At 43.7% G+C, this 25,191-nt stretch overlaps 1 protein-coding gene across 7 annotated transcripts in view; it reads right to left on the reverse strand.

Annotated features, from left to right (window-relative positions):
* Positions 1-1,222: 1,222 nt before the first annotated feature.
* ARK2N (arkadia (RNF111) N-terminal like PKA signaling regulator 2N) overlaps positions 1,223-25,191 on the reverse strand; it is a 61,143-nt gene continuing 37,174 nt past the window's right edge. For 3 of the 7 annotated variants that reach the window (XM_088653185.1, XM_088653186.1, XM_088653187.1), the window contains exons 4-7: positions 11,325-11,507; positions 10,087-10,213; positions 9,166-9,318; positions 1,223-7,111 (exon numbers count right to left, since the gene is read on the reverse strand). In XM_088653185.1, coding sequence (XP_088509311.1) covers positions 6,928-7,111; positions 9,166-9,318; positions 10,087-10,213; positions 11,325-11,507 — 647 coding nt within the window. In that variant the 3' untranslated portion in view covers positions 1,223-6,927. The remainder of the gene's footprint in view (positions 7,112-9,165; positions 9,319-10,086; positions 10,214-11,324; positions 11,508-25,191) is intronic. The other 4 variants (XM_035100406.3, XM_088653188.1, XM_035100403.3 and 1 more) reach the window with 2 other exon arrangements.

A 25,191-nucleotide genomic window follows, 5' to 3' on the forward strand; every position in this document is an offset into this window, starting at 1 on the left:
CACCTCGATGTGGTGGCAGGTAGTTTGCCTGCAGAAGCTCCTAAATTCAATCTTCAGCCTCTCCAGGTAGGTCTGGGAGAGAATTCCTGGTCAGATCCACTGCCAGTCAGTGTAGACCTAGAAAGCCTTAAATGGCTCAGGACCGCAATACCTCAAGGACTGCCCAGGTGAACCTACCTGGACCCTGCGATCATCATCCGAGAACCTTCTTCGTGTGCCTCCTCCATGAGAGGTCCGGACGGTAGCGACACAAGTAACACTTTCCTGTGGTGACTCCCCATTCATGGAAAGCTTTCCCCAGGGAAGCTCACCTGGCGCCTTCATTATACACCTTTAGACGCCAAGCGAAAACATTCCTCTCTAACTAGGGCCTCCAGCTGTTTTGGGACTACAACTCCCATCATCCCTAGCTAACAGGACCACTGGTCAGGGATGGTGGGAATTCTAGTCCCAAAACGGCTGGAGGGCCAAGTTTGGCCATCACTGAACATCATTAAACATCAGTGGAATGGTCTCCCTTGAGTGGTTGTGGGCTCTCCTCCCTTGGAGGTTTTTAAGCAGAGGCCAGATGCTTTAGCTGAGAGTCCTGCATTGCAGGGGGTTGGACTAGATGACCCTCATGGTCCCTTCCAACTCAACAATTCTGATTCTGTCTGATACTTTTTTAAATGTGTTGTGGGATTCTTGGTTTGCTTTTGGCAAATGCTGAGCTAGCTGGAGCGCTGGTCTGACTCAAGGCTCAGGTCAGCCCATGGACTGTAGCAATAAACGTATTTGCCTTTTTAAACCACACCCAGGCGGTTCCGTTTCCCCTTGAGGAAGGCATTTATGACTCCTCTTGCAGTAAGCGGCCGGCTTATCTGGAGGGGAAGCGACCTGCTGGCTCATATTGCTTTATTTATTCAAAAGCATTTCCAAACCACTTTATGTTGTGAAAGAGGTGTACTACACAAAAACGATATCCATTACAATAAAAATACAACCTAAAACCTACTTCAGTGAGCCCTTGTGGTATAGTGGCTAGAGTGTGGGGACTAGGACATGGGAGACAAGGGAAGCTTGATGTGGTGATAATAAATTATCATTATTAAAATTATTATTATTATTATTATTATTACTTGAAAACAGAAAAGCAGTGGTAGGTGTGGTTCGTGTGCACCATCTCCATCTCCCAAAATTTCCCACCCCTCCCCCAAAGCCCCACACACTACAAAGAAAGATATTGTTTAAATAATCCACTCTATTTTATTTTGTCTTAAAATAGTTTAAACTTTATGCTACAGACTTGTTTCCAAAAAAAACAGAAAGTCTCATCTTGCACCAAAAAATATATATATTTTATAACACTCTGTTTTATTATTATTATTTTTTCTTCTCCAAAGACCATTAAATACTAGATGGAAATGAGAATGAGTGTTAAAAAGAACATTTTTGTGTGGGTTTTTTTGTCTTTTTTTTTTAATTCAAGAGTTACACAACTGAAAACAATAAATTCTAAGCATTTTTTTTTGTCTCCACTGGAAGATTCCAAGCTTGAGCTCCAGCAAGAAGAGCAGAGCTGCTAAAACCAGGCCTGTAAGGAAAACAAAGAGCCCAAAATGCAGGTGTCACAGCCTGCCAGTTTCTTGGGTAGAATCTGTATTTTTGTGGCACAAACGCCACATTTTTATCAAAGATCCTGCTGGTTTGCAAGGCATGCCTGGCAAGCCAGGATGGGTGCATGTTTCACAGGCCTGTTGCAAGGACGATCAAGTGCATTGGTTCTTAGCCATACGATGGCTACAATTTCACTTATCTATTGAGAAAAGAGAAAATCAGTCCCAGCGACCTTTTGCTCTCTCAGACAAAGATGATGAAGAAGAAAAGGGAAAGGGGGAAAGGAAAAAGAAGAAGTAATGTATTAACTATCCAGTGATTGCGGTTTGAATTTTTTGTTTCTTTTCTCTTTCTCTCTCTCTTTTTTTTTAAAAGAACATAGCTTAAAAAAATTATCCAAGTCAGCAAAAGAAACGTAGTGTTTTGTTTTGTTTTTAAATTAAAAGAGAGAGACATGAACTGGTTATCAAGCTTGGAGTTCATGATTCCTTTAAAAACCAAACACAGTGCACAACTGGAGGAAGTTTGGTTAGAATGCAGTCATATTTTTTATATGTACATGGAAGTCACAGCATATACAAAGTTTTTCTTTCTTTCTTCTGCTTCTTTCTTTCTTTCTTTTTTTAAAAAAAGGAAGGACTCCTAGATGCTTCTGGTACTGGCCAGCATAAATGGGGGGATACTGGGATTACCAGGTTAGTAGACCACCATGGCTCATAGATTTTCTAAAGAGAGCCAATTTTCACGTTTCAAAAGGCAACTTCATTAACAGTAGTAGTGAAGCAGCTGCTCTCGGCCAGAGGCTGCCTGGTTAGCTTGCTCCGGTGCCCTTCAAACGCACCTCCATCTGAGTTACTTCCCCATGATGCAATTCATGCAGTCGTCACATGCATGCGTGAAAACTGGAAATGGACATGCAGGCTGACTGGTATTTCTCACCTGATTGCCAACAAGCCACAACCAACTGGGAAGAACTAGGCAGGTGGACAATGCCTCATGGCTGTGCCATTCACACACACACACACACACACCCCAATCACATGGGACAGGGCCACGAGAAAACAGTTCCCAAGCAGCTTTCTCGTGCGCAGGTGACTTTGAGCCTGGTGTTCATTTAGCAACGTAGTTTGGGAGCGATGGAATCGGCGAGTGAGGAGAAAAAGAAGGGATGGCCTTTGCAGCAAAAGGTCTGCAGGCACAACTGATAGCTTTAACAGCCTTGGGTGGTATGTGAAGACATTATTTAGGGCCAATGTGTCCTGTGCATGGTAGTGGCTGGTGGAGTGGCACTGCTCGCCTGGCTATCCAACATGGGGGATTCTACCAATAGCCGAGAGGGAGGGGAGAGGCGGCTGGTGTGGACACAGCGTCAGATTGGCTCTGCTGCTGCTCCCGCAGTGCGCTGACGTTTCTCGCCCCTTCCCCTCTTGGTTACCAGCAGCAACCTCCATGTTGAGATGGCAGGTGAGTAATGCCATACCCCCCTGCTGTTCTGGCAACCACTGCCTGGGTCTGCTGTACATCTTTAGTCCATGCTGCTTTGCCTGTCATAGGAAGCAGGACTCGGATTTCACAATCTGGCAGAAGGAGACACTGTTCCCAAAGTTAGCATAATCATGTTAACATTGCAGGCTGAAGGCGGAAGAAACTGCCCATGAAAATATTTTTCTAATTTTTTTTTTCCTGAGCCCTGGCAACTAGACTTCTTTCAGGCTTCGGGCAGGGCCACGCCCCCCGGATTCCTTTACCAGAATGCCCTTCAATATTTGGGGGAGGTGATGGCGCTACCTCCCCCCTCCCCCCGGCAGCCTACCAGAAATATTCCAATGCCTAACAGCCAAAAAACAAAGTTGTGACGGATTGCTACGAGGTAGGCGAAAACCAAATGGCCAGAGCCAATTTGCCAAGTGGAAAAATTCCTACCAGGCCCCTCAATGGCGACCAACCGCAGTCCATAGCAAGGTCCAGGAACAGGGAAAACTTAAAGGGTGGGTGGGTGGGTGAGAAAACTGGAGCAGCTGGAGCGGGAAAACAATTGAGAGATCCCCAGCCACGCGCCTGTTTAAATGTAGCAAGCCCTACCCCCAGGATGACTGGATTGGCCGGCCTGGCTAGTGGCACGACCGGGATTCCCCCAATTGCAAAGGGCACCCACCCCCTGTGCATGTGGAAGGGTCGTGACTGCCCGCAACACCACCTCCTAGCCAAGGCGGAAGTGGCTCTCTCAGACATCCTTGTTTTCCATTTTGCAGGGATGTTGCTAAAATGGCAGAGCCCTAAAACATGCAATTCCTTCACCTTCAGTCTGAAATAAGGCATCACCACCTCGCAGATGTTGGAAGCAACAGGCGCAGTCTCCAGGTCAAAAGCTGGAAAGCCCAGTGGTCTCTATTGGAACTATGACGTAATCAATGGCCAGGGCAACAAAGCATTATCTGTTCAACAAATCAAGTCCTGGCTGCCTCCACCTAACAACAAAATCCGAGTCCCAGAGTCCAGGTCCACCTTGTGGTCATTGACAGAGAGTGGGGGGAGGGCAGGAGATACAACCCATCCCCTCTGCAGAAACCTGCTATCAAGTTGTTCTTTTAAGAGTGACCACATCCTTCCCACTTTATAACGTCAGCAAAACTGCTCATAGCTGGCATCAAGAGCAATCTTAAGCACCTGCCACGCCTGCAGAACTATCTAAGGCAACCCTCTCCCAAAAGTCTTGCCCACTGAACCAAGCTAAGAAGGGCAAACAAGCCCCATGCTGTCCTTCAAATGACAATCAGATGGGGACTTAGAATGGTCTTTTTAGTACTGGCAGCGTGATCTATTGAGCATAAAGATTGTTCAATTCAACGTAACAACACAAGCAGGGATTGCACAAGAAGGAGATTTTAACTGAAAGCTGGCAGTGTGTCATTAACCACTTAACCAATGTCTATTCAACAGTCTCTTGGCTTGGCTTTCAGCAAAGCTCAGTGGGACCAAGGGCTTGATCCTTGGTCCCACCCTCGTTTGGGGAATGCATAGGTTATCTAGGGCTTTTATAGACAACAAGAAGCAAGGCGATCCAGCTTGTTTCCCCTCCAACACCACCTGTCTGAATGCCAGGACATTCCTCTTCTGTTCTTATAAAGCTCAGCATGAACTGAAGTTCCTTCTCAGCTCTGGCGTGTCCTACGCTTTCATAGAGAGAATATTCTTACTCCTTGATTACCCAGGTACAGAGTGGTAACCTTACCATATGCAAAGGTTTGGTCCACCAACAGCTACTGCCGTTGCATAAGGAAAGATCATTTTATAGCGACCAATGACAGAACTGAAACAACTGCATGAATGCCGTTTCGAACTGTCAAGACATTCAAGGAGTCTTTAGGAACAAAGGGCAATGCCCACATATTATTCAGAAACTGCCCCAGATGCACTAATGATTGAAGCCTACAGTGATCAGGAATCAAGCAAAACAACTTTGTCTGGGTGTGCAATGGACTCTGCAGCTAAAGGTGACTGGACAAACATGAACATCTAATGTGCCCAACGAGTCCAGCTGCCATTACATTGCTGCCTAAGTCCTATCATCCCTTGCAAGAGAACAGAAGGCATGTGAGGAAGGAGAAATCTCAGCTTGCAGCAAATGCCAGGACTTGCAGAAGGCATTTGCAGAATCTGGGCCAGGGAACCGTTCTAAAGCCAAGGGGCATAAACCCAAGAGCTGGTGAAGCCCAGCAGTACTCAAAGGTAAAAGAAGGTAAAATCAAGGGCCATTTCTCATGTTAGTACGAAAAGCAAAGGTGCATTTACAGATTAAGACCTTGTCTCTGAAGATGCACACACACACCCCAAAGGAGACCCCAATCCCCTCCTATTCTTTTTCGTCTACTTGAAGTGATCCATATATATGGCAACGCTTCCCTTACTGCTCCAGATTTCACTGCTCTTTCTGCGGCAGCAATCAAATGAATGAAGGCAAAGCCGTGCCGGGTAATTCTCGGGGGAGGGGGGGGTGCTATGTAACAGGATATGTTCTACTTTTGATCATACATGCTTTGCATACAGAGCCTCATGCTTTCCTCTGTAGGATGGTAATACTCAGAGAAGCAATGGGAGGCTTCCTCTCCGCGAATCATTTCTTGCTCTTTTTTGAACAGAGTTTAGGTGCCAGTCACCCTGAGAAGAGATTGAACTGGGCCTACTCTCTAAACATTCGCACAGCTGAGAAAATGCTTCCCTTGGAAGGCAAGTCCCTAGCAACCCTGCAGCCTCCTCTAATTCTTCTCTTGCTAAGAGAAGGACAGGAAGGATAGTGTGCTCAAGGTTAGTTAAAAACAAAAATTCATTTGTACAAATGCAGCCCAGGGCAGAAGGATCCACTCTAGTGCTCATGTTCTGCTTTTACATACCTCCAAAAACGTAGAGATACAGGTTAGGCTGCACCCAGACCTTTAAAGCTTAACATGAAAACCACACCTGAGATCAGAATTAGGTACTTTTTGTGTTGCTTCACTTCCTTGTGCTTTTGTTTGCTTCAGGTGAACAACACAATAACAAAAAAAAACAAAAAAGGCTGTAACAATCTGGGCCAAATGACCAGTAACAGTACAGTAGTCTAGAGAGAAAAAATAAAATGCATTATTATTAGGAGACGGAGCACTGAGCAGTGTGCAAGCTACAAATTATGTTGAGAACAATCTTTAGGGTTTTAAATAGAGCTGCTCAGTGCATGCTATAGGCCTTTTGTGATCAAGTCCTGCTGGTTTTGCAACCAAATCAACTTGTGTTATGAATGCCCCATTCTAAGCTCCCACAGTTATACTACGATCATGATGCGGGCATTCAGAGCTATGAACAATTTGGGCCAGTGGTGTTATTTAAAAAAAATAAAAATAAAAAAATGCAAGGGGAAAAATAATAATAAAGCCCCACATGTACCAGCAACATCCGTTTTAGTGGTGAATTAAAGCAATTGTATGGCTCTCTAAAGGGCGTGGGTTGGAAGGTGCCACTGCTGTTGTCAACGAATGCTCTAAATTAATCACACACAATGAAAAAACCTGGAAGTTGTTGTTGAAGTACAGTGCCACTAAGTTTTCCGTAACAGGGAAAGCTCCCTTTGACTACAGAGGGGTCGATATCTCAAGGTAAGTTCTTGATGATGCAATTTTAATTGGAGGGTGTTGTGGGGCGGGGGAGGAGTTCAGAAGAGGAGGAAACCCTCCCGGAGGACTCTGAATTCCAGAATGCCAGGAGCAGAGGCTTTGAACACCGAGGCGATAACCAGAAACTTCTGTGCCACAAAAGGGAGAAGAGGGCTAAGTGACTAGAAAACACAGTGAAGTTGCATTACAGTAGGTATTTGCGCCTGCTGTCCTCGTCCAGCGTGAGATCCACCACTTCGGGGGGCGAAGACCAATTCTGCGGGGGGGCCACACCTGTCCATGCTTCAGATTGCCGGGTGCACTGCAGGCCTGAGCCGTGTTTCCGGGAAGACACACTCTGAATCACTCCTCCCCGAGGATGGACGCATCTGCGGAAAGCAAAGGGGAGACAAAGGACATGCCCGTCAACGCTCACCTATTGGAGCATTATTATTATTTATTATTTCTACCCCACTCATCTGGCTGGGTTTCCCCGGCCACTCTGGGCGGCTTCCAACAAATATAAAAATACATTAAAATATCACAGATTAAAAACTTCCCTAAACAGGGCTGCCTTTAGGTGTTTTCCAAATGTCAGGTGTTGTTCATCTCCCTGACCTCCGATGGAAGGGCGTTCCGCAGGGCAGAGTGGTTTACACCAGTGGTTGTCAACCTAGTCCCTAGTGGGCGTTTCAGGATTCTAGGTGGGCGGTGGGGGGGGGTTCTATGACACAAGCTGAATCCTCCTTCCATTGAGCACTGGTGGGCGGTAAGGAAATTTCACCATCAAGAAAGATGCATTAGTGGGCGGTAGGTATAAAAAGGTTGTCTATCCCTGGTTTACATCGATGCATTAAGACCCTAAGTTCTTTGGCAAAGGGCTCGCCAAAATGAATGCATCAAAGCAGGGGGAGGGAGACAGAAAAATTATGTCCAAATATTGGCTAAAATGTGATAAGGGAGGTAGGTAGGTGTAAAAGGGCTTTTAAAATGTAGCCTAATTTGGAGGAATTAACTTCATGTGTGAAATGGGCACCGAAGGATAATCACTGAACCGTCCTTACAATTTATACAGCTCTTGAGGGTGTTTCAAAGCATTTCGCTTGTTATTATGGCTATTGTTATTATTTAAAAAATTAGACTGCTTGTGGCATGACACCATCAGAGCGGTGCAGAGGGCGGAAAACAGAATAAAACACGGGAACACAAAAATACAACTAAACATAAAGCATTAAAAACTTCCCGATACAGAGCTGCCTTCAGATGCCTTTGGAAATTCATGCAGATGTTTATCTCCTTGACATCTGATGGGAGGGCATTCCACAGGGCAGGTGCCGCTATTGAGAAGGCCCTCTGCCTGGTTCCCTGTAACCTCACTTTTCGCAGGGAGGGAACCGCCAGAAGGCCCTCGGAGGTGGACCTCAGTGTCCGGGCTGAATGATGGGGGTTTAGATGCTCCTTCAGATATACAGGGCTGAAGCTGTTTAGGGCTTTCGATGTCATTATTTAAGCAATCCATACAGCAGCCATGCCAAGGTCAGTATTATCATCTTGGTATTTACCAAGGTGAGAGGTTTAGGCGGAGGAAACAGTGGCTGGCCCAGAGCCTAGTCAGTCAACATCTAGGGCATTTCTGAGATACAGAGAATGTTACAAGGATTGGACTGTTGCAGGATATTTATAGAAGCTGTGGTCTTCTGTGCTGAACTAGTTGATGCAATGGGAGTACAAGCCCATCAGTATCTTCAATTCGCTTACTCCTGAGCATGAGTAAGCTGAGTGACATGCCAAGTGGGGGGCTGGATGAGGATATGGGAGGCACCCACATTTCCTGCAATGCCCCCCTAACCTGTATGTGTAGGGGAAGGGAGCATCAGGGAAAACAGGAGCCTGCTGAGGCCCTTGGATTGCAACCACGCCTGACTAGATCAAAGCAACGAGAAATATCACCCTGTGCCACTTTTTTTTAAATGAGACAGGTTAAAAAGGCCACCTGCCTTTCGCATTCTATGTAATTTGGCAGAGATATCAATGCACCCCACTTCCAGATTCCCAATAACTGTGTTAGCGTTCAAAAGGTGACTCTGGTTTTTGAAAGGTGAACCTGTTTACAGCCTGTATACCCCCTGCCACGGATGTAGAAACCTGGGATGAGAGCTACACCATGTGCCAGTGGCCAGAAGGTTCTACAGAGTCAGTGAGGGGCTAACTCTTGCCCGGTTGGATACCTGCTATTGGCCAGACACCAAGGCCACCTGCAGCTTCTCTCCCTAGAAAGAGGAGCATGAAACCAGGATGATAGCGACTGTCTGTGCCCAGATGCTGAGCAGGCTTCCTTGTGGTCCCCGGCAGCCAGTACCTGCGTAGAGTGAGGGGAGGGGGGGAATCTCATGCTGCAGACCTGCCTTCACACTGGAAACTGAGGGGGAGTTGGGCTCTGCACCTTTGCTCAAATGGTTCTTCGCTCTCGCTTCTTGCCTTGCCTTTTGACACCTCATTGGCTTCCTCCTCTGCTTTCACATCACTTCCTCCTGTGCTTTCACTTCTCCCTATGTCTGGAATGCCTTTCTCCCCTGCCGCTTGAAGCACTTCTTTCCTGTTTTAAAAAAATGATCTCCTTAAGACTCAGGTTCTCCCTTTGCTTTGCTCCTCTTATGATTTTGCTGCTTTAGTTTGTTTAAAAATAAGCTTGCAGCGTCCTGTAGCAACTGTGCACACTATACAGCAGGGGTGGCCAAATCCCAAGAGACTGTGATCTACTCACAGAGTTAAAAACTGGGATTGATCTACCCCCTTTTGGGGGGTTCAGGTCAAAACTGTTGAGTTTTTTTTTTAAGGAAGGGAAGCCCTGTTTTGGGGGGTTTAGGTCAAACTTGTTGAGCTTCTTTTAGGAGGGAGGGAGACCCATTTTTGTTTAGGACTTCAGGTCATAGTTGTTCAGCTTTTTTTAGGGAGGAGGAAAATTTTGGGTGAGCTTTTTTTGGGGTGCCAGTGATCTAGCAGTGATCTACCACAGACATCCAGTGATCTACCGGTAGATCACGATCTACCTGTTGGACGTGCCTGCTATACAGTATATGCTGAAGACACCCTTCTCTGTGCCCTGTGCCTCAGATTCCAAGTGTTATTACAAATGCCGTAGCATCCAAATATCAATCGTATATTTGACGCTAGGTCCATGTTTACTGTGTATGCACTTCCGGGGTTAGATTGGGAAAAGGCAAGTAGTCTTAACAGAGGGAGGGAGAAAACCTACCCACAGGCAAAAAAAAGTAACATGACCAACTATCTGCATTTTTTTTCCTTTTCAAAAATTAATTCCAAGTATTTAGATAGACTCAGTGCTTAAAAGAGAAATTAGTACCTTGCGTGTTCCTGAACTCCCACGATCTCCACCTCGCTATCTGATGATGCTATATTTATTTCTTCATTGACCTGGGTGTTGCTGCTGGGGGCTTTCCCGCTTGCCAGGAATCCAGCATTCAAGTGATCTGTAGAAGGCAAAGAAAAATGACAATTCAACCCAAGATTCAGCAGCTTGATCACCCTTGCAGGACATCCTTAGAAAGAAGCAGTTTCTCACCAATGTCAAGCAAAGACCCATTCATCAGACTGCCATTGCAAAATATACCAGCCATGGATTGGGAGTGGGGGATGGGGAGAAGACTTTCCTTCTTGGCAGATCCTGTTTTTGTATAAAAACAGACCCTTCATATTTTTATTTTTATGATGGATTGCCACCAGGTTGAACCTGACACCGTCTACTGTCCATCTGCTAGAAAAGCTTCTGAGTCCCGCCCCCAGTGTCCCTTCCACCAGCCTAGCTCTACAAAAAAATTAACTCAAAGAGCACTTTTGGATTTACAAAGGGACCCAGAGGTTAACAAAACTTTGTGAAATCTTTCTAAATCATTGACACCAAACATCAGATAATTCAGAAAAGGTGGAGAAAAGGAAAGAAAAGGAAAAGTGACAAATCACACACACAGAGACTTGCAAATAAAAATGTCAGAGTAAGTTAGTTTTACCTGCATGAGTCGGGCTTCCGTTAAGAGGCCAACTTTTACTGGACTCAGAATCCCATAAAAATGTTGGGCTTCACTCATGGTATTTCTTCCTTTGAAGCATTTAATCAGCAGTTCAGATATTCTCTCTCTCTCTTTCTTTCACAATCTTTTGCAAGGAACTGTGCACATGTTCTGAACCCTATTGGTTTGTATTACAAAAGGACTGGCTATTTTTGAGCAGCTGAGGTATTGGAGAAAAGGGATTAAACTCAGGATATTTATTGGGGAATGAAAGAAAGAATATCTGTCTGTTTTGGGCTTCCAGAGAAGTGGTCAGCCACAGGTGCTCCAGGGGGCAATGTTTGCCTGCTTGGAATACAGCTTGTCTCCATGCCAGTTCAGCCATATTTACAATGTGTACACTTAAGTTTTCTAATAGCGAGCAGTGGAAAGAATGGGCTTGCATGCCCAGTTGCTGCAGGCCTGTTAACCTCAGGCTACAGATGAAGAGTCGCCAGGGGGACGGGGGACGGGAGAACAGTGTAGGCCAGGTGCAGGAGCTAGCGTAGGACTGGGACAATGTTCCCCTACTCACCTGTCTCAGCATTCAGCTCTTCTAGCAGCCCTCTCGTCCTCCAAGTAGGCCCAGTGTCCTGGTTAGCGATAGAACTGTTGTGCTCTTGGACTACCGCAGCTGCCAATAGATTGTCTACATTCACCACTTCCGGGTCGGAATTTGTGTCCGAGATATCATAGTGAGCCACAACCGGAGCTCCATCTGGGAAGGAAAGAAAACCCGCAGCTATTAAGACCGCAAGCGGCCCGGAGGAAGCACAAACCCTACTGCTTCGTTGCTGTCTAGCATTTGAATACTAAACAAATCAAAATCAGTGACAAAAAGGTCATTTGTTGAAGTAATATGCAAGTAAATGCTTTACATAACACCAATATTATTTATCTAAAGTATTGCTGCTAACGAAATATACTTCATATTTCCCACAAAAGAATAACAGAATCGTAGAGTTGGAAGGACTCTTGAGGACCCCCTGCAATGCAGGAACATGCAACTGTCCCATACAGGGATCGAACCTGCAACCCTATTTGGTGTTATCAGCACCATGCTCTAACCACCTGAGCAATCCAGTCAAAACTATCATCGGATTACTTTGTGCAGATCTGCCAGATCTGCCCTATCTCTCCCCTTTAACTGAACTTGATATATCTGTGTGAGGCTCCCCTTGCCGGTGGTCTGAAAAGTGCAGTGAGTGTAGAATGCTGCAGCGCAGCTGCTGTCTGAAATGAGACCCTCCCAGCATACCACACCTCTCGGCCCAAAGGTTTGCAGTGCCTGCTGATTCGCTACTGGGCCAAGTTTTCCTACTAGTATATAAAGCCCTTAATACCTTGGGAACTGCTTACTTGAGAGACCGCAGTGCGCCTCTCATGCCTTCTCCACCACTTTGATTTACAGGGCTTGCACTCTGACAAGTGTCTTATAATAATCATTCCACGTCTGTCCAACTTTCAGGGTGGCAGCAACTATGCCATGGAACTCCCTGCATGTTAGCGCTATTCAGGCACTCTTGCTATACTGCTTTTTGACGCTTGCTAAGAAGACTTTGTCCAGACCTATCCAGATATGTAAGATAAAGGGACCCCTGACCATTAGGTCCAGTCGTGACCGACTCTGGGGTTGCGGCGCTCATCTCGCGTTATTGGCCGAGGGAGCTTCCAGGTCAGCTTCCAGGTCATGTGGCCAGCATGACAAAGCCGCTTCTGGCGAACAAGAACAGCACAAGGAAACGCCGTTTACCTTCCTGCTGTAGCGGTACCTATTTATCTACTTGCACTTTGACGTGCTTTCGAACTGCTAGGTTGGCAGGAGCTGGGACTGAGCAATGGGAGCTCACCCCATCGCAGGGATTCGAACTGCCGACCTTCTGATCAGCAAGCCCTAGGCTCTGTGGTTTAACCCACAGCGCCACCTGTGTATCTGCTTTTAAATTCTGCTGAGTTTATCTGCATCTCATTATATTGCAGAATGCACACTGCTTAATAGATTATTCTTTATTTTATTGAGTGGTTTATATATATATTCTTTCTAAAACAGTAAACACCTGCATTTCTGCGCTTTTGAAGATTTCAAAAACTGTAAGCACAGATGCAGAAAAAGTGGTGCAAAAACATACATGTGCGAACACATGAAGCTGCCTTATAATGAGTCTAATTATCATTGGTCCATGTGGCCTAGCAAGGTACACTATAACTGACAGCAGTCCTCTAAGATCTGGGGTTGCTGCCCTGTTTACCCGAGATGCTCTAATTGGAAATGCAAAGGGCTGCAGGGAGAGCATCTACTCTGCCAACGAGCTGTGGAAAAGGTGTGTCACATTTCATCTGGCAACTTACAATTAAGGGGGGGGGCAGATGAGGACAAACCCTCCTTTTCAATTCACTCACCTAACACACCGACAAAAGAATTCACATCAAATTCTTTCCAAAATTACTGCAGGGTATTTTTGTTGCTAACTGAGAGGAGGGTGTGGTGTGTGTGTGTGTGTGTGTGTGTGTGTGTGTGTGTGTGTGTGTGTGAAAAGCGCCAGATGGACTGCAAGCAAAGCATGGCATGCCTATTCTCAATATAGCTGCCTTAGAAACAACCATCTACTCCTATGAAAGTGGGAGAGAGGAAGGGAATGGAAAAAGCAGCAACTATGTAGACTGAAGAATCAACAGTTCAAGCTAGGCAATGAGACAAACTCAAGATTTGGCTGTTGGAAACACACAACTTGCTTGTGGTGTTCTCTCTTCTCCTGCTCCTCCACATCCTGGTTTCTAGGAACAATGTCTGAGTCGAGCAAATTATGGGTATCACTGATCACAGTCTGTCTCCAAACAGAATGAGAAATTATGGTTTGAAGTGGGCTTCCAACTCTAGATTGGAGGCAACCCGTGATCAGCAGTACTCATAGTTTCAGACATCACAACAACTTATGTTTACCATAACCCAGGAAGCACAGAAGGTAACTGGCATGCGCAAGCACAGAGTGTGTTCCCAACGACCAAATTACGGTTTGTTTCATCTGCATTGAGCCAGGATCTCACTAGTCCATCCAGTCATGCATTATCATGGCACAAATCTTTGTGACACAGAAAAACACAGAGGCAGTCCCTTCTTTAATTTATATGGTTCAGAGTCCTGTCTGGAGACTAGACACCCGAAATGCTCAGTCTTAGAATAACCTGGCGGGGAATTATTTTTAAATGTTCTTGGGTTTTCTGCTTTTTCAATGAGCAGCAGACCCCCCCTCCCACTCCCAATGTCACATCACAAACGTGTTTTTTTTACTATTCTCCTCCATTTCAAATGTCTTCTACTATGAAGCATTGTATGTTTCGGGTGTTCATGTGTGTCAGCTTCAGTGTAAAGCTTCCTTAGGCACGCAAACAAGTTAAATCAGGCATCCCCAAACTGCGACCCTCCAGATGTTTTGGCCTACAACTCTCATGATCCCTAGCTAACAGGACCAGTGGTCAGAGAAGATGGGAATTGTAGTCCAAAACATCTGGAGGGCTGAAGTTTGGGGATGCCTGAGTTAAATGGATCTTTGGATTTTTAAAATGTGAGAGCAGCTTTCTGGTTCAGACCAAAGGTCCATCTAAGCGCAACGTTCTGCTTCTTTCAGCAGCCAACCAAATATTTTTGGAGGCCACAAGCTGGACATAAAGTCAATAGCCTCCTCTGCTTTTGCTCCCCAGCACTTAATATTTAGATATACACTCCTATAAAAATGGAGGTTTCATAAAAGCCATCATGACTAATAGCTGTTTCTCCGTGCATCCGACTTGTCCCCTTTAAAACCACCATGGCACATGGAACTGAATTTTGTAAAGTCTGCAATACACACCCCTTCTGGAGGTATTATTATTATTATTATTATTATTATTATTATTATTATTATTACCCCGCCCATCTGGCTGGGTTTTTCCAGCCACCCTGGGCAGCTCCCAACCAGAATTTAAAGCACAATAGAACATCAAACATTAAAAACTTCCCTAAACAGGCCTGCAATGCATATTCTGAAAGAAAAAGTCACCTTGGTGTCAAGAGAACTGACCCTCACAGAATATAAAAAGAATCCTTCCAGTGGCTAATGGGGATGTGCAAATGGGATATAGAGCCCAATGATTTGCCAGACATCCCCAGTGAAAGGTTCTCACGTCACAAAGCTGGGGAAGACTTTTGAGATTCCCTACGGCCTGTTTGGACAGAGGATACTGGGCTAGATGGACCAATAAAAATGATTCAGTATAAAAGCAGTTATTCTCTTATATAAAATGGCTGTCAGCTACCATGCAGTATAAATCCCAGTGTAATCCGATAAAGTATAAGAATAATGTTCCATATTATGGGAAATGAAGCTAAAGTTTTAGGAATCTAAGAACCCAACTTTAGAGCAGACCAAAAGGTCATCCTGTTTCCTACGGTGACCAACCAAATGCTCTGTGTCAGAGACATGGGGATTTTGGTAAATTTTTATATTTCATTTCACAAATAACTAAATAAATCAGGTAATTTAGCAAGACGCTTCTTAATTCCATAAGTATCCCAAAATCAGTTCTGTAAATTACGTTAAAGAAACGTGCAGAAGGTTCAGGATAAACCTGCATCAATAACAACCTGATTCCCAAAACAATGTCAGAGTTGCAAAAATTAAAGACAGATTCAACTTAAATAAAAGGTAAATGAAATGGTTAACTAGTAGTATGTACAAAAGGGACAATGATCAAACACCAAACACTGATGATTGTAATGCGGGGAGGAACCATAGCCAGTTGCAGATTGACATTTGCTGTTGAAAATAGGGCTATAAACTTTATATGCAAGGGTGAGAATTCTTTAGGTGGGAAGTGAGAATGTGTGTTACAACACTAACTAGCGTGCAGAATTAAGCAAAGGCGTAATTTTCCTCCCCACAATATCATCAGAGTTCAGTGCAATATGGTATCAATTGACATTACATGGTCAATAAAAAATGTTTTGAGTGCAGAAGATACGAGGGTCAAGTACAATATTGACTGTTTCTTATCTAGCCAATTAAGGAGCTACTCATAATGAATTCCTTTTCATGTTTTGCAAATGAGTTTACTTTAATTGTCAGTAATATTGTCAAAAGTAGAATCAGACAGGTCTAAATGAGCCAAATTGTATTTAGACAATAAGTGGAATCAAGTCAAAATTGTACCACTCCTACATGTATAATCATGCAAAAATGTATAATAAATGTATATACATGCAGAGTGATATTCTTATCACCTACCCAGAGAATAACTTGGGTGAAAGTCTTCATCAGTAGGAAATACAAGCTATCTGTAGCTCCAACTCCTGTATCTTCCACACTTCCAAACAGCACACCTTATAACTTAGCTTAAATTTTTAGCATACATTGAACAAACAGTTTACATGCTGAACAATAATTAACATTTGTCAATTATGAAAATAAATATTTAAACTAGGTTTCTTTAAAAGAAAAACTGGCAAAAGTCAAATGCCCTAAAATTGTCAATGGAAGAGTTGTGTTATTTGATTACTCTGGACTCTCAAATGAGATTGGGAAAAGGGAAATTCCTATGCATGTTTGGATTGAGCTAAATCCAGAAGCAGCCCAGGCAAAAGGCAAACGAAGCCGATCATGGGCAGGTGAGGGGAAAGGCAGGAAGGTGAATAATCTCTTGCACAAGCCCTGCTGGACTTAAGGGGAGCCATACAAGGGCATTCAATGAGACCTGTACAGGGAGAAAACTGGCAGAATGAATCCTTTTTTTACTGGTGGTGGGGTGGCTTATGAATTTTCTGACTCAGGCTGCAATACACTTGGGAATAAGTTCCATTTAACACACTGGGAATTGTTTCTGAGTAAATATGCTAAGGATTGGGTTACATAACACCCAAAGTTTTTGTCTGGGCCCTGGCTAAAACTGCTGTCCTTTTAGGAAACTCACAACGCAACTTCCTGCAACTTTGCCAATTCTCTCAATCTGCAAAGCCTGTCCTCTGATATGTTGTCACTTCTGTATCACACAGAAGGGACTGGCTATGGTTATGCAGGTTTATTAGTGGCAAGCATTCGTTTCCATAGCAGAATGGAAGCCTACAATAAGTACAGGTAGAAATTCAGGAATGAGGTCCCGGTGCCCAAGAAAATTGACACTTTGCATGGGCTAGAACTGATTGGGGGAATCAAGTTAGTGTCCTCCCAACTCTGCTGCAGTTCAGTGTACACACCCCACACTCCTGCGCACAAGGGCTCGCCATCTACTTTGGCAGAGGCAGCAATATGGTACATGCAAGAGATTGCTTACTGGGAGCTGGTACCTCCACTGAAATGAATGCGGAATCCCCTGTGGGAAGGCAACACTCACATCCGAACAAAATGGAAGGCAAGAGAAACAAAGCTTTGGGAAATGATTGCACTGAAGAAAGGGCAGGGGAGGAAATCAGCTCCATATTTGGGGATGAGAAACAAACAACCAGTGGATTATCAGATGCAAAGGCAGAAAATATCATAAAGAAGCAGGAGCCCCACCTGGGCAGGCTAAAGGCCCAGCTGGTCCAGAGTCCTCCTTCCCTCAATGACCAACCAGCCACCCTCCTAGAAACACAAGCAGTGCATGAAGGCAGTGTGTCTCCACTGGTGTTACTTCCAAACAAGAAATATTCAGTGGCTCACTTCTTCTGAGCATGGAGCATTTAGCCTTCGTGCTTAATTGGCAGGCCAATTCTTTTTGGATTTGTCTAATCTTTTAAAGAAAAAACAAGCATGAAGCTACAGGCCACCACCTCATCTAGAAGTTGCAAATTCCCTGAATCACAAGTTTCCTTGGACTGGTGGAAGTTGAAGGAAAATGTTGTTTAGGGCAACGTAATATGCATGCTTTGGACATGTAATATGCATGCTTTTAAACCACAGAGCTAGGGCTTGCCGATCAGAAGGTCGGCGGTTTGAATCCCCGCGATGGGGTGGGCTCCCGTTGCTCGGTCCCAGCTCCTGCCAACCTAGCAGTTCGAAAGCACGTCAAAGTGCAAGTAGATAAATAGGTACCGCTACAGTGGGAAGGTAAACGGTGTTTTCGTGTGCTGCTCTGGTTCACCAGAAGCGGCTTGGTCATGCTGGCCACATGACCTGGAAGGTGTACGCCGGCTCCCTCGGCCAATAACGCGAGATGAGCATGGCAACCCCAGTCGGTCAAAACAGGACCTAATGGTCAGGGGTCCCTTTACAATTAATATGCATGCTTTAGTGGCAGCCGGTTTGTTAAATATTTTTATTTGCCAATTATTTTTTCAGTTAATTGCTCATTATAAATTGTGTATCTCTTTATATCTCCATTGTGTTGCCTTATTCTTTAATTTTCTACTGTTTCTGTGTTTAATCTCATTTGCACCCCTCCCTCGGTTAATATGAAATTCATATTGTTCCTTTCCACTTTTATACTGCTCTTACTTTTTCTGTCAATGCCAAGTTTACATGTTTTCATCATATGCCTGCTTACATTTAAGTAAATCTTTCAGGTTTCCTGCATTCTGCGTGTGACTCTGGCTCCTTCCTGGTTAGGACTACTAGTTCAAGAGAGCGACACTTAAGAATCTACTTTCAGCTCTCTCCCTCCCAATTTTTGTTGTCGCTCCAGAGGACGAGACTCAAACCAATGGGTTTGAATGGCAAGAAAATGGATCCTGGCTAAACGTTAGGAAGAGTGATGGTAGAAGCTGTTTGTCTGTGGAATAGCCTTGGAAAAGCTCATTCGGAAAGCATCCATGTTGCATACAGATGACACCAGGTTCAATGCCTGGCATCTCCAGGTAGGACTGTGAAGGTCCCCGTCTGAAACTCTGGAGAGCCACTGCAATTCAGCGCAGACAATACTGAGCTAGACAGACCGACAGCAGCTTCCTAACTTCTATACCCCTTTTCATGCAGAAGCTGGAAGATCATCTTCTGGGGGTGGTGTAATAGGGAATTTGCTGCATTGGCAGCAGTTTGGAGTAGATGCCCTTGGTTGTGGAACACTTTGGTTTTGGAATAGACTTCCGGAACGCACTGAGAACCAAGGTACCACGGTATTGTGGTTGCAACCCTGAAACAGGAGCACGTCTATCAGGAGCATGCTGCAAAATTTTGCTTCAGGTGCCCCTTGTTATCACCAAATCCAACCTTACAACAGTGGCAAATGATGACATACAATCACAAAAAACAAAACAAAAAGAGCCACAAATACAAAACCGCAAAATAAATTGCAAAAATGTAACACTCAGTGTAACACTCAAAACAGAAGTGTGGCACTCAAATAACTTGGAACCCAAACACTGCAAACCCATAAGTAATTGTTCCAGTTTGCAAACTTTCTTCAGAAGCCGAATGTGCTCCGTTTTGAGTGCCACACTTCCGTTTTGAGTGCTGCGCTGAGGTCTGTCTGTTTTTGCTATTTATTTTGCGGTTTTGTTTTTTGTGGCTCTTTTTGTTTTGTTTCTGTGATTGTGTGGAACCCAGTTCAGCTACTGACTGATTGTGTGACTGCAGTGCCTTGTTTCTTGCTTTCGTTTTATGGATCAATGGTCTTTATAGTAAAATTCATGTTAAACTGCTGTTTTAGGGGTTGCTTTTAAAAGTCTGGAACGGATTAATCCATTTTGCATTACTTTCTATGGGAAAGAGAACCAAGGTACCACGGTATTGTGATTGCAACCCTGAAACAGGAGCATGTCTATCAGGTGAACGAATGCATGCTGCAAAATTTTGCTTCGGGTGCCCCTTGTCATCACCAAATCCAGCCTTACAACAGTGCAAATGATGACAAAGTGACTTCTTTAAAAAAAACCAGACTTTCCAATCAGGAGTAAAACAAGTACAGCCAAGCAGCACATAGGGAGCTGCAATTAGTGGAAGGCAACTACTAGTGGAAGACCTCAGCACTGCCAGGTCTGTTTCTTTACCATTAGAAACCTTGGTTTCACGGAGCAATGGATTCAAACTTCACGGAGCAATGGATTCAAACTACAAGAAAGAAGATTCCACCTAAACATTAGGAAGAACTTCCTGACAGTAAGAGCTGTTCGGCAGTGGAATTTGCTCCCAAGGAGTGTGGTGGAGTCTCCTTCTTTGGAGGTCTTTAAGCAGAGGCTTGACAGGCATATGTCAAGAATGCTTTGATGGTGTTTCCTGCTCGGCAGGGGGTTGGACTGGATGGCCCTTGTGGTCTCTTCCAACTCTATGATTATATGATTCTATGGTGCACAAACATGTTGGTTCTTAGAAGAAGTCTCTGCCTCCCTAGATCTATACCTTCACTGTATTTGCTTCCTCAAATGCTTTGTCAATAAACAACTCAAACTACTTACTTTCTTTGGTAAATTATACCGGGTTTGCAAAAACAACAGTAATGTTTGGTTACATCAGAGGCTTAACAGCCACCTTCCCCAACTTGGTGCCCTCCAGCTGTTGCTGGATGGCAAAAGGGCAACCAAAATGATCAAGGGGATAGAGCGACCTGCCTATGAATAAAGGCAGCAGCGTTTGGGAGTACTGGGAAGAGGCAAGTAAGAGGCAACATGATAGACGTTTATAAAGCTATTCATGGCATGGGGAAAGTGGAGAGAGAGAAATGTTTTTATCACTCTTCCATAGCGCTAAAACTTGGGGACATCAAGGAAGCTGGGCATTGGAAGACACAGGAGAGATAAAAGAAACTACTTCTTCATGCAGTGCAGCTACAATGATGGAACTTGCTCCCACAGGAGGCAATGATGGCCACCAACTTGGATGATTTTTAAAAGGATTCAACAAATCTATGGAATAAAAGGCTACCCATGGCTACCGAGCCACGATGGCTACGCTCTGCCTCCACAGTCAAAGGCAGCAATGCTTTTGAATGCCAGCTTCTGGAAGCCATGCTGGTTGGTCACTGTGGGAACAGGGTGCTGGAGGAGTGGGGCATTGGCCTGATCCAGCTTAGCTCTTTTTAACTCTCATCATAACTGACGAGTGGCCATTATGGAAAGGGTTGATGGGGGTGAAGTGCCACAATGTCTGGAGGGTACCGGATTGGAGAAAGCTAATGCCCAGTGAAGTTTACAAAAATAGATAGATAAATACGCTGCTTGAGAAGCAGGGATGTGGAGGGAATGGTGAGGTAAAACAACATGGGGCATTATAGCATCTATGCAGGACACGCAGAGGTAAGTGGCTGCAGAAACCAGGTAGAAGTGAAAAGCGAAAGATGCATGGAACTGAAAGAAGAGGGGAGATGTAAAAGTTTCGCAAGCAGCACCTGAGACAGTTTAGCTAGATTTTAAAATAAACCTCACAAAACCTCCCCCCACCCAAAAAAAGGGTTGGCTTTATATTTTACTTTGTAATAAGAATTTTATTAATATCTATATTAATTCTAGGTTACAGTAGTTACATTTCTGAATTTATACAGTTTGGCAAGGAATACACATTTATAAACACAGCAAAAGAATAGCATAACCATATTCTCTCCTAAATCATAAAGTGAAAAAGAATTTTAAGAGCGATTAACATGACTTCACCCTTCAAAGCTGCTCCCACCCCACCAACATCTTTTCAATGTGGTGGGGTGGAGGACTTATGTATTTGATTTAAGTTGCTTATACTTGATTTAAAAATTAAAACCCAAACAAAATCATGAAGCTATATGCAATGGGCGATATCCGATATTAGTGATAAATCATGTAAGGTCTCTTATTTCTAATCTGGATATAACTCAGTTGGGTATTATCCATTAAGAACCAATTCAAGATAATTATTCCTTTCTCCAAAAATAAAAATAAAAAAAATCAGATGTTGGCACACTGAATTGAAATGTCTAGGGTTGACGCAGGCACCTTGAGAAAGTTCTTGAACCCAAATCTATAAAATGGACATAACCACTTGCTATCATAGCAAAGGGAATGACAATAAACATGTTGCCATACAAAACAAGTGACTTCTGAGCACAGGCTGTGAGACTACACTGTACAGCTGGGATGGCCAAACTCGGCCCTCCAGCTGTTTTTGGACTACAACTCCCATCATCCCTAGCTAACAGGTCAGGGATGATGGGAACTGTAGTCCCAAAACAGCTGGAGGGCCGAGTTTGGCCATCCCTGCTGTACAGTATTTCATAATCCACTCAAATCAAAATTACATCAAGGTAACAACATGTGAGTGCAAGTGGTGGGGACTGAACATTCACAGTGTGACTTGCATGTCACCGGTCATTCGGCTGAAAGCAGATGTTTTTCCTAATGGCAGAGATGAGAGTACCTCTTCGAAATTTGTCTCTCAACTCTCTCTCCTTCTCCTTTCCCTTTCCCCCCCAGAGATAACTGATGCTAAAGCCCAACTAGGTTTAAACACGATTTCACACCCGGCTTGTAATTATTGGTAAAAACCTAACTTCAAGTAGCATGAATCTTGGTGCATAGGTAGCAAACACTCTGCAAGTGGCAGCCAAAGGGATGTTTTCCAGATGTTGCTGGACTACAACTCCCATCATGCTGTGCATTAGAGGGTGCCAAGGGTGGATGAGAGTTGGACCCAAATAACATTTGGACCCAAATAACATGGCTCTACATGAGCTAAATCTGCACTAAACCATGATTAAAGTGAGGGGGAGGACCAGGCAAACAGGAACATGTGTGCCCAAAGAACCCCCTGATAACCGAACAGTGGTTAAGAAACTGCAAAATGTAATATCTGGAGGGAGATTTTGATGTGTTTTTCTTTCTCCGCTGTGAAGGGTTTCCATAAATAAATTGCTGTCCTAAATCTGAATCTTTTACTTAAAAGACTAAGATAAAAATATAGAAATTCTAACATCATGAGTTAAGGAGGGAGGGGAAAACTGGTCTATTTAGATTACAAGACATATATTAAAATAATGTAAACCGTACCAAAGATAGTTTGTCACTCAGAACAAATCTATTCAGCCTGATAAACTGGTTTCAATCTGAAGTTGTTATGAAATGCCTACAAGAGCCATGATGAGGGATAAGTGCAATGGCATGAATGCCATTCTTTTCTTTTTTTCCTTTTTAATGAAGACAATGTTCAGCTATTCCACATCGTCAGTATTCAAAATCAGAACATGGGACAGGCCACTCACCCTTGAATCTGTAGCAATGATACCGGTAGTACTGAAACAATACAACCAAAAATTATTGTGCAAATTGAAAATTAGAAGTGCTTTTTCTGGGGCTCTGAGGGCATGATCAGCAGGTGCAATCCATAATTGCTGGACCCTGAACCACCATATCCTCCTATGGAGATAAGCTTTAAAGGGGTAGCAGGACCTGACAATAGGACAACTACTGTACATGTTCATCTAGAAATAAGGCTTCTCACAAATTATTTGGGGGTAAAGTTTACAAGTTGCGCATTTCGTTCTAATAACACTACCAGGACATATTCCATTTATTGTGCCACTAGTAATTCCCCCCCCCCCCCCATACCTTACTGATTAAAAAAAATGAATGCACAGTTTAAAAAATCAAATTTTCAAACCTATGGCAGCTTCATGTTCTACTTGGTGGTAAAGATACCCACTGGTCAGATTGCAGGTGGTTGGTGCATAAAGCTATCTGGAATCCCTTAAAGCTTACAGGATTCCAGAGCCAGCTATGAATATTTGTATGCCTTCCTCCCACCCCTTTCTTGAGAAGCAAATTCTCTCTTCTTGCCGCAATCATGGGCAAGGAAGGTGCCACCAGCCATACCAATGGTTAACACAAGCCAGGGCTGCTGTTGAACTGGGATCTGAAAGTTAAGAAACTGTGGTTAGAATTAACCATGCTTGTAATTCGTAGTAACATTTCCCTTATGGCAGGCACCCCCAAACTCGGCCCTCCAGATGTTTAGGGACTACAACTCCCATCATCCCTAGCTAACAGGACCAGTGGTCAGGGATGATGGGAGTTTTGGCCCCAAACCTCTGGAGGGCCGAGTTTGGGGGTGCCTGCCTTAAGGTGTCTGGAGGGAAGGGGATTTACTTCTGAGGAGGGAAGGCACAAACTCTTTCACAGCCGACTCCAGCTAAGAGGGAGACAGCATTGCATCTCCATTGTCTTTCAGTGGTCACCAAATTAAAGACAAACTGTCTATTGAATAACTCTGTACAAACAGAGTTATAATAAAAAGTACTGCTTTGACACCAAAAGTATGGTAGCACTGTAGAGAAACCACAGGCTTTTACCAAAAACAAAGGTGATTATGCTTTGCACAGGTAAAGAGTGAACAGAATGATAAACATGATTATTCATAAACATCAAAAGACCTTTCAGGGTCTTCAAGTAAAACTCCCATCTATTTTCAATATTAATTTTTGCAAGGGGCTTCTAAGAACAAAATTACAATAAAATTATGCTAACAGGATTTTAGCAAGTTACAACTAGTTTCGATCTCAAAACTATTACATTGTGAGATGCCTATAGCATAACCTGATCTAGATTCTAAAACACCTGTATCATCCATTTTAAAAATATGCTTTAGAGCATGCTTGAGGCAATGATGTTCTACAAAAAAAGCAGCCCCTGCATGCTTGGGAAGACCTGTAAAGTTGACATGCAGTTCTGAATATATTTCTAAATGCTTAGATGCCTATTGGTACTAGAAAGGGGTACATACTACCTTCAACAAAATAATCACAATAATTTCTTAATTTTAAAAGTAGGTAAGGACAAATTCATAATGTTTTATTCAAGGCAAAAAAGGAGAGAGGAAAAAGAAAAGGTCTTGTCAAGATTATAAAAAATTACTCTACTGTTTGAAATCAATCAAGTTAATGTACACATGATTTCATATTAGGAAGATATCAAATTTACATCAAAACACTCATATCAAAATTATACAAGGAAAGATTTAACACCAAAATTGCTTTAGAAACCATTCATATTTTCTCTTACATAAAATTACATCCTGCATAGCCTTTCAACTGTTACCCTGAAAATACAGCTTTTTAAAAGCAACGTTTATTCTTAAAATACATTGTGTAGAAGATAGAGCAGGGAACGCAGGTACATATTTTCAAGTTATTTTACTTTCATAAAATCAGTTAGGACATTAGAAAACGGGGAAGGCCAATGAGCAGGCACACGGCAATAAAAAGTCAGGGATCCAAAGAGTTATTCTAGGAATGCCCCATGGTCTTGGAAATGTCTGTTGTCATTTTTGAATGCTTGAACAGCATGTACAGCCTGCTTTCAAAAGCCCCCTCAATTCCATGAGCACTTTGCCATGTGGTACAGGAAGGTGGTGTTAGAGAAACACAGTCCTTGGCCATCAAGAAGCAGTCACCCAGTTCTCTGGATGTCGGCCAATGTTTGCAACCTGTAATTTTAGGTCCTAAGCGATTCTAAGCACAATTACTTGAAAGCTCCATTGAACTTAATGAGACTTATTTCT

The sequence above is a fragment of the Zootoca vivipara genome, chromosome 10 (genome assembly GCF_965207765.1).
Source record: "Zootoca vivipara chromosome 10, rZooViv2.hap1.1, whole genome shotgun sequence".
Classification (NCBI taxonomy): Eukaryota; Metazoa; Chordata; class Lepidosauria; order Squamata; family Lacertidae; genus Zootoca; species Zootoca vivipara.